The sequence below is a fragment of the Peromyscus leucopus genome, chromosome 14, assembly GCF_004664715.2.
Source record: "Peromyscus leucopus breed LL Stock chromosome 14, UCI_PerLeu_2.1, whole genome shotgun sequence".
Lineage (NCBI taxonomy): Eukaryota > Metazoa > Chordata > Mammalia > Rodentia > Cricetidae > Peromyscus > Peromyscus leucopus.
The window spans coordinates 21,542,811-21,555,890 of record NC_051075.1 but is presented as its reverse complement, the minus strand read 5'-3'; the positions used below and the strand labels follow the sequence as shown (position 1 = coordinate 21,555,890).

The 13,080-nt window shown below is 42.5% G+C and overlaps 1 protein-coding gene across 4 annotated transcripts in view; it reads right to left on the bottom strand.

Annotated features, from left to right (window-relative positions):
• Arhgap5 (Rho GTPase activating protein 5) overlaps positions 1–12,872 on the bottom strand; it is a 75,692-nt gene extending 62,820 nt beyond the window's left edge. The window contains exons 1-2 of one of the 4 annotated variants that reach the window (XM_028869695.2): positions 12,852–12,872; positions 152–4,034 (exon numbers count right to left, since the gene is read on the bottom strand). In XM_028869695.2, the coding sequence (XP_028725528.1) occupies positions 152–3,868 (3,717 nt within the window). In that variant the 5' untranslated portion in view covers positions 3,869–4,034; positions 12,852–12,872. Of the gene's footprint in view, positions 1–151; positions 4,035–10,966; positions 11,068–12,220; positions 12,328–12,620; positions 12,697–12,851 lie in introns of those variants that run through there. The other 3 variants (XM_028869693.2, XM_028869692.1, XM_028869694.1) reach the window with 3 other exon arrangements.
• Positions 12,873–13,080: the final 208 nt, after the last annotated feature.

Here is a 13,080-nt window from a genome sequence, read left to right as displayed (position 1 = left end):
TACTGGTCTTAAGTTCTTATTAATGGCAAACTCACTATCTTAAATATATATATGTATATATGTATATATGTGTATATATATATATATATATATATATATATTCCTTTTAAGGCAAAAAACGAGCACTTTTATAAAGATAAACTAAACTTACCTTTTTATCTTCCTTTACTTTGTGGGTTTTCTTCTTTATCTTCTTATCATCTACCTCCTGGTCAGATGTGATTGCAGGATTATCGATACCACCTTTCCAGGTTTCAACAGGCGAAAGCAGTGGGTCTTCTTCACTTCCACGATGTCTTCCTTTTCTTTTTGTTTTAGAAGTAGTGAAGGCCTCATCATCACTTGCATCTGAATGTGTTCTTCTATAGTATGACTTGGCTTTACTAAACAACGTCTTAGATTTATATTTGTATTTTGAAGGCCTACGCTCCCCGTGACCTTTGGAGGTTCTATCAGAAAACCCATTTTCTTCATCTCCTTGAGTGTTTACAAATGAGTTTCGAATTTTAATAATTCGATTCTGACTATCATCTGGGACAACATAAATCTCATCAGAATAGCCCTTCTGTTTGAAAATTGTGTCAAGGGGTTCCGCATAGTTATCTGAAGAATCCATATCTTCAGGATGTGGCAAAGGCATCCGGGAAGTCTGTTTTCTTGGATTTTTACCAATACCAGCTTCAATTGTTTTTAAAAGGTTTGGATCCAGTTTTTTCACATTTGTTTTAGGTACAACTGGTTTAGGTTTAATAGGCGGAGGCACTTTATGGTTACGTTCATGATCGTGACAGTTTGGGGTGCTATGAACAGGATACTCATTTCCTTCTAAATCTAACCTGTATCTGGAGCGGTCACTGGGTGTTGGAAGCAACTGTACATCATCCCCAATAGGACTATAAGGAGGTGGTGCTTCTGTGTCATCATCTGAATCAGGGTAGTTGTTATAGGGAAAACAGTCTCTTGGAGATGGGAGAAAAACATCTTCACTTTGATGGGTGGATTCCCTTGTGTTGTCAGACAAATAGGAATTTTCTATCATATTTTTTTTCTCTAGAACGTCACTGAAAAACAGAGTAAAGACCTCAGTTTGCCGATGATACTGAGATAAAGAATACAATGCTGTAAATTTAGCAGTTATCTCAGTTGCAATGTGTTCTCCTTCAGTCATTAACTCCTTGATGGCCTCATTTTCAAAAAAATCTGCTTGACTGTCAGTAACTGCCACCAGTTGTACAGGAATGGTATCTTGAACTTCTGACAGAAATGCGCGAAGCATTCCCATTGATGCTTTCCGTTTTGCAGAATAAACTAATATATAGCCATGAACCAGTTCATCTTTTCTTACTCCAATTGAGGAGTGGTATGACAATATTGTGATCTGTATGCGCCTCCTTTTCTCACCAATAATTTTGTCAAGCATTAAGGAATTACTCTGTCCAGCTTGAGCAGCACTGCAGGAGTGAGACTCAAGGAAGGGTGAGAGAATGAGATCCACACTAAATGGGTCACCACACATGGCACACATGACAATCCTCAAGTCAGCTTCCGACACATCCTTATTGATAGGAACTGGGCTCACCACATCTAAATTGTGTTTAACTGATTCCAATACTCCTCTTAGAGCTTGCTTTATTTGTGATTCATTAAATTTACGAGGATATGTACCAGTAGGTACATCTACAAAGGGACACTGCAATTTGTTGGCCAACTGCTGTCCTTGGTGCCTGAGAATTGGTAGATTTTTACTAATGGAGTCCCTCTGATTAGCAAGAATTAATGTAAATGGAAGATTAGCCATATATTTATCTTTTCTGATCTGAGAAGCTTCAGTTCTTATTTTTCCAATAAATTCCCCAATAAAACTCAGTGACTCAATGGAATTAAATACACAGAAGCACCCATGTGGTTTAAAGGCTGCAGTCCATAACTGACTCAAAAGGTAAGGCGATTTGGCATCAACAGGCCGAAGATCAAGTTCATAAATTTTTCCATCTAAGGCATACTCATCATCAGTGGATTGAGTCCTTATCTCATTTGCTAGTTCCTGGGCAAGGCCATCTTTCCCTAAAATGAAAAGATTAACTTTATCTATATTGGTACTATCATGATACAAGCGTAAGCGGCCATGATCCAACTGTAAAAGACTACTGGCAAGTAAGTGTTCCACTTTAATGTCTGTACAATATTGGCCACTGAGGCAGGTTTCTTTAGTGGGATGATAAACAAATCCTATATGCTTAAGTAGAAGAGATTCCCTATCAGGTGCAAGTTTCTGTAAAGCTTTATATCTAGGTTCTTCACTTAGAACGGTATGAATTTCACTCATTTTATCTGAACTTGGTGTTGCATTAAGATCTAAATCATAAAAAAGTTCCGAATGCTCAAAAAGCATTTCCTGAAACTCTTCTTTGGCTCTTTCAACTATCTCTCGCTGATGCCGACCATATACTTCTTTGCTATCAGCCTCAGTGATGTATTTGAATGCTTCATCCTCCATAACAAAACACATCACTTCCTCCCATGGTTGCCCAGGTGAAATGAACTGAATTTTTTCTAAAGTCTTCTTGAATTTCTCCTTCATTTCCAGTCTTCTTTTCTCTGATATCAGATGTTGAACATGGTTCTGATAGACCTTTTCTGCTTCTAAAGTGCTCAGGAGGTCGAATGGGATCCGTCTATCATTGATTTTGTCGATGTGGTCAGTTTCATCCCAAGGGGTTTTTTCTAGCACCACAAAACATAACTGGAAATCTGCTCTCTTTTCCATTAACTTCAAAGCTTCCAACCAATTCAAATGTTCAATCTCTTCTAGATCAGGCAAGAGAGTATTGAAAGCCCGTGGTAAGGAACTTATATATTCTTCTCTCCTTTTTCTTATATGTTCCTGCTTGAGTTGTTCTATATGCTTTGAGAACGTATTTCTGGCCTTTCTTGTACCCTCTAAGTTGATGTATTCTTCATAATCAGGATGATTTTTTAATTTATTACTAACAGTTTTCCAAGTTGCATGATAATCTCTCACAGTCTGTACAAGTTTTTCGAACTTATCTGTTGCTGTGACAACAAGTTGTCTCTGTGTTTTATAAGCATCCAGATAGGGAATAATTTTAGGTTTGCCACGAGTTTTATCCAACATTTGTACCAATGCAGTAAAACATGTCTCAATGTTGACATTAAATCGTGCTGATGTTTCCACTACAAGAAGGTTCTTTTTGTTTGAAGCAAATGCTTGAACTTCTCTAAGATAATGATCCACACATTCATCACATTTAGTTGCTGCTATTATCACAGGCTTTTTGGATTTTGATAGCTGGACAAAAAGGTTATTCACAAATTTAAGTTGATCATCAAATTTTCTATTACATCCTTGACTTACATCAATACACAATAAAAATCCATCTACATTGAGCTTCCCTTCAGGCATTTGCTTCTGTTCAAAGTCTTGCTCCAAGCCTAGCTGATCAGTGCAAATGTACATTAGTTTTTCTGCTGACTGCAATTTAGAGGCAGCTGCACGTTTTATATATGGTTGTAAATTTGTACTTCGATGAGGCAAGAAAGTCTGGTCATCAATGAACTCTGTTTGTTCAATGACATGAATTTTGCATTCTACTCCATCTTCACCATTTTGAGTTATGTCACCCCAGTATAAAAAGTGATCATTGTTTACTACTCGGCCTCCAAAGTCAATGGTGCTAAGCACAGAAGTATGCTCTGGATAATACTCATCTGCCTTTGAGCGTACAAATCTATTGCACAAACAAGATTTTCCAACTCCACAGTTCCCTTTGTCTTTTTCAGTCCCAGAGAGTCCAACTACACTGACAGTATAGGCTGGAGGGCGAGGCTCTTTGTTTTTTGCCATCATAACTCTTTTCTCATGTCTCTACATTCATAAAGGTAACCATATATACTTTTCATTCTGAAAATAAAACCATCTCAAAATACAGATCCTGAATTTCAGAATTATATTTGGTTCTTTGTAATTCCTTCATCACCAAAGAAAGGTCTTCAAGATCATATGGATCATCTTCCTACAAAGAGAAAAAAAGATAAAAAATCTTATGTGAGTTACTGAGTACACAAGTAAAAATATCCATAACAAGGTATTATGTAAACCAATAGTTGTAATACTGTTGCATATATGTAAAGAAACCACATAAACAATTTATAATTTACTTTATAAATGCACAGTGGCCTCAAATGTTAAGATAAAGCTAACAATAAAATATGTAAATCTGATAGCTCACTAACTTTAAAATGAACTCTCTACAGCCTCTATTAACCAAACATGAATCCTGCTTCTAATTACTCCATCCTATAGATATGAGGAAATAAATTTTCCTTCTTTCTCTACTAACATGTTAGTAGTTAACCACACTGTGCTGCCTTTTTCAACTGCCTTACAACCCTTACTCAGTTTTGTTTTGACTGTGTCAGCAACAGAACCAAGGCCCTAACTCCAGCATGCTCTAAGCAAGTCTTCTTACAGCTGTCTCTCCAGCCTCATGACTTCAAAGTGAAATAACCAGCTTCAGGTAACAGAATTTCTCAAAATCTACTTTCCCAAAATTTTTGAATTTTAGGGTTTTTCCCCCCCCAGTAACTTTCAACGCTCCTGTGAAACCTATTAGATTTCATGTTCCTCCCAAAATTGAGAGAACATAGCAAAGAGGAGAGGAAAAGGGAACAAGTTAAAAATGTAGAAAACTTTTAACTAAAACCTATTGCTGTGGGATGTTCTCTATGCTGTGAATTTGTTGCTCTGATTGGTTAATAAACAAAGTGCCAATTGGCCAGTAGCCAGACAGAAGTATAGGCGGGACAAAGAGAGAAGAAAATTCTCCAAGGAGGAAGGCTGAGACAGGAGACGCTGCCAGCTGCCGCCATGAGTACCAACATGTAAGATACTGGTAAGCCACGAGCCATGTGGCAAGGTATAGATTTAAAGAAATGGGTTAAGATATAAGAACAGATAGCAAAAATCCTGCCACGGCCATACAGTTTGTAAGTAATATAAGTCTCTGTGTGTTTGCTTGGTTGGGTCTGAACGGCTGCGGGACAGGTGGGTGAAAAAGATTTGTCCTGTGGGCCAGGCAGGACCAGAAAAACTCCAGCTACAACCTATTCTCTTATCAAAATGCTTATACTTTACACATGCTTATCCAAATACAGTGTAACTCTGGATCTCATGGCTTACTGAGCGTTCAGACTTGGGGCTGGGAGACATAGCTTAGTGGTAGACAACTTGCCTAATATTTACCGACCCCTGGTTTTGATGCCCCAAACAGCAAATTCACTTCTGTTCTCCTATAGCAACCCCAAAACAATGAATACACACACACACACACACACACACACACACACACACACACACACACACAGGAGGGTAAGGGATCTAAGCAAGGACTCTGGCTTCCTAAGCTCTAGTCAACTCAAGTAATTCCACTTTTATCTATTTCTATCTTTTGACATTTCAAATTACTGTTTGGGGTACAGGGGGGGAGGGGGCAGGAGAGAGGTTTCATCGACGAAAGCAACTGCAAGCCAGCTAAACTATTCCCAAACAAACTAACTGCAGACCTTACTACTTAATCTACATCTTTCTCTGATAACATGTTTTTCTATGCCTTTACAAGAAAGTTTATTCCAAATTTGTACTAATCTGTTTCCTTATTCTAGAGTGGAAATTAAAGCATACAAGGCCATCTCATTTCTGTTAGCCTAAGAGAACAAGCTGTATTGCCTATGTTTAGCCACTATCTGCTTAAGCTTACGGCAGAGACTCAAAAGGTCCAAAGGCTCTAGAAATCCACTAAAGCCAGTACTATGAATATGCTCACCTCTCCTGGAAACACCAAAAAGTGGAAGAAGGGAATACTTTTACTCTCTGTATTTGTAATGCAACACAGAAGAGGACCCATCATTTCCATTATGTAAATAGATTGTAAGCAAGGTTCCACAATGTTTTAAATTTACATTCATTTTGTATGTGTGTGGGCATGTATGCCATTGGTGTGTGTATAGATCTGAGAAAAATTTGCAGAAGTCAGTTCTCTCCTTCCATCATATGGGCCCTAGGGATCAAACTCAGGTTAGGCTTGACAGCAAGCACCTTTATAAACATTGAACCATCAAAGTGGTCCTCGGTGTCAATTTTTTTTGATGGGAAACTTGATGATGGGAATAGTAGCAAGCCAAATCACAGGGATATATTGGATATTTTTTAAAAGGTGTCAAGAGGTTAAAAAACATTTTCCACGCTATATATAGACACTTGCTGGTCAAGGTGACCCAATGTCTGTAATTCCATCATATGGGAAACTGAGGCAGATGGCACATCCAGTCTTGTATACATAACAAGTTTTGGAATAGCCTGGACTAAAAGAGGACTCAGTAACTCTAAAAAATAAACAAACACAGTGATATGTACCTGTAATCATAACACAATCACAGAATGCAAAGACAGGAGGATCAGAAATTCAAAGTTATCCTTGGCTAAAGGACAACTTGGAGGCCAGTCTGGGATACATGAGACTTTGTCTTAAAAATAAACAAACAAAAAAATCCCATGCCACTAACAACACCGCACCCCTCAACAAACACACACACATACACCTTTATAGTACTATAGCTAAGGAGATAAAACCATTAACTTAGATCAGGGAGTTGAAAAATGCAGTGTAAATTCAAATAATGAAAGGTAAGTTACAAGCTATAATAGGCCAATGTTTGGAAAATGTTTTTCCATGAGTTAGGCACTAAGTAGGTTTTGCGTACTGTCTAATGTCTGTCCTACTTCTTGAGAAGTAATCTTGATATATTATAATAAAACTTTATTTAGACACACAGATATTTGAAGTCTATATAATTTTCATGCACTCCAAAATATTATTCTTACAATTTTGACAGCTATTCCACAATGTAAAAGGGTACTGCATTACAGAGAAATAAATAGGCCAGATCTGACCCAAAGGCCAAAGTTTATAAGCCTTAGATAAATTTTTTTATTTGTATTTTATGTGTTTAAGCATTTTGCATGTATGTATGTATGTGCACCACATGTGTACCGGTGCCTGTGGTAGCCAAAAGAGGGTGCCATGTGTGTGTTAGGAATCAAACCCAGGTCGTCTACAAGAGTTGCCAGTACTCTCAGTCCCTGAGCTACTTCTCTAGCCCTGTGAGGAAGAATTTTTTGTGAGCAAAAAAGATCTGAATAAAAGATTTGATGGGGTTTGGTTTTCAAAGAGAAGACATTCCAGATGTGTGATTCATGTGGAATAAACTGAGCACAGCAACCATATAGGAAAGCAGACAAATACAGTTAGATACAAAACATGCTTAAAACATCCTTTAAAAGGGCAAACAGGAGGTAGACCTTGTAAAAGGAAACAGAAGAGTCTAAAAGTAGAATACAAGATGGAATCTGATGGGCTTACAAAGTCCACAAAATGGATAAATGTTGTATGTTTAAGCACCTGAACCGTCCGTCTCAGCAGAAGTGAGAAGAACAATGCTAGACAGAGAACTGCGTGACTGGCACTAGACACATGAAATAAATGAGTCAATGTTTCTCAATGAAAAGCTAATCAGTTTTAGCAACAGATGGTGATAACACCTGAGTTTCAGGTGTTATCTCCAAAGATAGGGAACTTAGTAATGAAACGAGGTAAGGGCAAGATGACTAACGAGACCATAAATTCAGAAAATTTTAAGACCTCCTTGGTATTCTTAGAAATATCTGAAGAATCCCATACACCAGCCCTTCTTTAAATAGTCAACAGCCGAAAAGTGTCACCTTGCCTTTGAGAAGGTAAACATAGAAATAGTAAACACAGAATATTTAATCAGTAAAAGGGCATAATCAACAAGAAAATGGACAAACTATACCAAACCAGAAGTCAAGAATGTGGTCCATCTCCCCAGGGCAATTTGATGTCAAATAGAGTGAGAATAGACAGTTTATTTCTCCACAATCTCTTTATTACTCTTGTCTTTTCTCCTAATACTTCAATTTACTCATGAGGTACAAACGGATGTTCTTACACTTTTACCTTGCATTTTCTTCTCACTTGCCAATCTGGCCTACACCTTCCCTACACTTTTAAGGTCCACAGTCATTACTACTTCAATGTCTTTTTTTTCCTCCTCACTATCCTTATTATAGACTACTTTCAAATAGTACCTCTTTTATAGCAATTTCTTTATACCATATTTTATGGGTTTTTTTTTTAAGATTTATTTAATGTGTATGGGTAATTTGCCTGCATGTACGTCTGTGTACTGAGTGGATGAAATGCCCAGGGAGGCCATAAAAGGTCATTAGATTCCCCTGGAACTGGAGTTACAGATGTTGTTAGATACCATATGGGTGCTGGGACTAGAATCCAGATCCTCCAGAAGAGCAGCTAGTGCTCTTACTGCTGAGCCCAATTTCCAACCCTTTATAGCAAATTTTAAATCAGCAATGTACTATCCTATAGCCAAATTCACCTGATTTGTGTTTGACTCACATTTAAGTATTTTTATATTGCTCCATGTCTCAAATTCCTTCTCTCTCTCAAAACTATAAGCTCTAGGGGTGGAGACATGGCTCAGCAGTTAAGAGCAGGTACTGCTCTTGCAGAGGCTGGGAGTTTGGCTCCCAGAAGCTCACCACCACTCTAGCTCCAGGAGAGCTGATGCCCTCTTCTGGCCTCCAAGGACATCTGCATGCACATGTGCATAGACACACACGTGGGAGAGGGGGGCTTCAAAATAAAGAATAAACAAACTCCAAGCAGGAGTTAAGGCTATAGTTCAAACACACTTTCTAAGTATTACTGACAGTGCCCAGATGCTCAATAAATTTGCTAAAGTTAGTAAGACTAATCTGAAGTTAAGGGGTAAAATTAAAACTAATGTTTGACAATAACTCTGTATGACAAAAGAGCTTGAGAAAAAATGTAAGTGACAAATTTTAGTCATGTTTTAACCATGAAATCCAAGTTACATATAACTTTTCCTAACTTCTAATTCTGAGGGTAAGATGAAAAGTTAGTGTTTTACTGCACAGCCTTGTGGAGAGTCAGCTTCCAGAACACAGAGGGGGTAAAAAGAACTCCCAAGGTTTTCTTCTGTGAAGGATTCCCAGAGACAATGACAGAAAGAGTTGTTCTGTTCTCTGTCCCTCAAGCTCTTCATCTGGTTAGTCCTTTACAGTTACTACCTCTAATTCATCATTTGATCCCCACGGCATGTTATTAAGTGCTAAATGAAAATAATCAGATTAATAAATAATATATCAGAGGTTTTTAACACTTCTTAATACAAACTACTTTCATGGGTTAAAGACAGAAACTGCCTTAGTTTGGGAGGGAGTCAGAGAAGTCTCAAGGCATGCAGGGGAAGGTCTGAAATTCAAAGAACGTATTTTAAATTCATGTTGATTTTTTAAAAGTCTAGCCTTTCATTCTAGTTTGTTTGCAGTACTAGGGAATGTACAAGGGCCCTGTACATACTTGCTAGATAAGTATTCTACACCAACCCAACACACTCTAACATTTTTCCCTAGTTTGATAAAATCAACAAAGCCTTGCACTTAAAGGGCTCATTATACAAATTACCAAATGGATGACATATGACTTTATTAAAATGTCTTCACTATTCTTTTAGACACATTTCTTTCTTGTACTTAGTATACAAACACGAAACAACACTGCAGAATGCTTCTTGAGTCAATTCACCACAGTGCCTTCTTGATTTGCAAAGAAAAAACTAGTAATCCAAATAAACAATTGGAGAAGTTTAGTACAGTATTTATGAAACACACTTTTGTTCAATTAAAAAAGTTAAGGCCTAAGGATGTTGGCAGTGACAGCCTAGTATGCTCAAGGACCTGGGTTCAATTCCAAGCAGTGTGTGTGTGTGTGTGGGGGGGGGGGTTACATAACTATCATTCAAAGCTGAACCATAACTTTCAATAACCCCCGAAAAGCAAATACAGCATTTTATTTCATAAAAAACCTTAATGTTCAAGGTGAAAATTATTGTCTCCAACAAAAGTGTGCTACTTCTGCCATTCTAATGGGTCTCCAAAATAGTCAAGGTAAATACCATGTAAGAGAATCAAGATATTCAGATATTGGGATGATTTTGAAAGGAGCTGGAGATGTAGCCCTGTGGTAGAGCATTGTGCAAGGTCCTGGTTTCAATGTCCAGCACCACAGGAAGAAAAAAATCTAATTGCCAAAACAGTTTAAATGGAAAAAGGTACTTTAGAAAACTAATAAGCACAATTTTGTGACAGTTTTTTTTTCTATCCACATGTAACCAAGCCCACTCTCAAATGCTCTTAATAATGAATATGTAAAGAATGGTATAGGCATGCTGACCTGGGTTAAAGAATGTAGCCTAAAGAAGACAACCAAATCAATAGTTATCTAATTACCTATACTGTTGGATTCTGCTTTAAATCAATCAGATCAATTTCGTGACATTAAAAAGCCCATACATCCCTAGCCTTTCAATCCACAGTTTATATAAACTTCTCTAATGCCTTAGCAGGTTTTTGTGACCCACACTTATAACTTTCTTCCTCTGTTCTACCTTCTATAGGTAGGAGAAATGTGGGACAATTACAAAGGACAAAAGAGCATAAAATGAGAAATTTAAAATTAAAGCGAAATTCCTCTGGAAGCTGCAGTTTACCTATAATATTAATCTCAATATGTAAAAATACTGAAAAGGAGTACCATGCAGTATAAACTGGAATTGACAGCAAAAACATCTCCAAACACATTTTACCTAAGTCCATACTGAAACCAAAATATTTTTCGGGAATGGTTGCTGAAAGAATCGTTTTAAGTGGAGATTGAGATAGTTAGTCCATGAAGTGAGTGGTCTCCTCGATGCAGGTAAACATCTCCTAACATCCTGTTCAAATTGGATATTGGATTTGGATTTAAGTAGAGTGGGCAATTCCCACCTCAAACACCTGCCGAAGACAACATGCACGAACACTAGTAAACAGAGAGGCACGTCACTGCTTCACACTGGAACATTCTGAAAAATGCCCTTGCTTCCTACCTGCACAAAAGAAAAAGTAGACTGATAAAATTTAAGTTTAGAAATGCTTGCAAAAAATCTTCTCGTCTCACTCTTTTGGTTCAGATTTAGTACAGTTTACTTGTCATTTGCTAAGCGCCGGCCCAAACTGGATTTCCATCCTATGGTAAAAGTATGAACGTCTCCCCTGCAACTTCCTCGGAATTTTATCAGCCGCCCCAAGAGTTTGTCCTTACTTTCTAGCCTCAGCTACACACACACACACACACACACACACACACACACACACACACACACACACACACAGCTTGCACCTCACTTGCATTTCCAATAACGCCGGAGAGGGAGGGTGTGAGCGAGTGTATTTCTGTGTGGATAAGTGCACGCGCGCTCCCGAGCCGCTCCCCACCCCCACCCCGATACTTTTTTTTTTTTTTTTCTTTGCTGGGAACCGAGGGAAATTTTAGAGGTTATTCCAGCGAAAGAAAACTCGGGATCAAAGCCCACAGCCCCGGGGGAGCAGCAGTCCAACGCCGCCACCAGGAAAGGAGTCTCGGGGTTTGGGTGGCGCAGTGCAACTTCTCACTCCCTAACCCCGAGCTTGGAGCAGATGGGAATGCGGCCGTGGAGCTAGGGAGGAGTCGAGGAGATAAGGAGGAAAAAAAAAAGTGAAAGGGCCGATCCCCGGCGAGGCGGTTAAGTTTGCAGCCCGGCTCGGGTTTCCGCGGCTCTCGGCGCCCCCCGCGCTCGCCCTTCCAGGTGGAACTCGTTAGCAGCCTTAGCCTCAGCCTCCAGCAGCCGCCGCCGCCGACCCCGCCACCTTCCTCTCCCCGCCACCTTCCTCTCCCCGCGCACCCTCCGAGCCCCGGACAAGTGAAGGTGGCGCGGGGGGGAGCGGACGCCTGGCGGGGCCGGCGCGAGCTCGGCGCCCCGCAGCAGCGGCGGCAGCAGCAGCAGGCCTCCGCCGACCCCGGCCCGGTCACCTGTGGAGAAAGCGGCCCCCCGTCTCCGGCCTCCCTGCCCTTCAGCCGCCCGGCTCCCGCGGCCCGGCCCCAGCCCCTTGAACTGGTTACAACCGGCGGCGGCGGGCGGGCGAGCGGGGGTCCCCGGCGGGCGGGGAAGGAGGGGAGGGGAGCGGCAGGCCCGCGCCGCCGGCTCTCGGTGGCTCTCCTACCTAACAACGCCGGTCTCCTCGGTCGCCTCCTCGGCAGCGGCCCCGGCGGTGGCGGCGGCAGCGACATTCCTGGGGAGCGCTCCCGCCTCCTCCGCCGCCGCCGCCGCCGCCTCCTCCACTCTCGGCTCGCCTCTCGCGCCCGGCGCGCTGCCCCCGCCCTCGCCGCCACACACGCCCGAAAGCCCGAGCCCCGCGGCGGCAGCAGCGGCAGCAGCGCGGCGGCGGCTCGCGCTGCCTGGTAACCCGCCCGCCCGCCGGCAGCGGCCGCCCCGAGCCTCCCCCCGGCCCTCCGCGCCCGCCGTCGCGCTCGGCTCAGTAATGGCGGCCACTCGGGCTCCTCGCGCTGACGGGTCTCCCTCCCTCCCTCCCTCCTTCTCTCGCTCTCTCTCCCGAACTTTACCTCAGCATCTCTCCCGGCGCGCACCGCCGGAACGCGCGCCCTCGCGCCCCCGCGCGCGCGCGCGCCCGCCCCGCCCGCCCCACACACTCTCACACACTCACACTCACACACACACACACACCCGGCCGGCCGGGGGCGGCGCGGGCAGCAGCACGGGGCGCGCGCGCGTGCCCGCCCCAGAATCTCCTCCCTCCCCACCCACCCCACCCACCCCCCGCCCGCGGCGCTCACCTCCACGACGCCTCCCGACCCGCGCTCCCGGCTCGGCCCCGCCCCACGCCCAGGTCTCCCGGGAGCCGGGGAGGCGCGAGCGGCCGCGCCGGAGGGAGGGAGGGTGGGAGGGACGGAGAGGGAGGAGGAGGGAGAGGGGAGGGGCGCGCGAGCGCGCGGGCCGCGTCCCCGCTCGGGCCCCGCTCCCCATTGGCTTCCGCCCCTCCCCGGCCCGCGCCGTCCCCGCCTC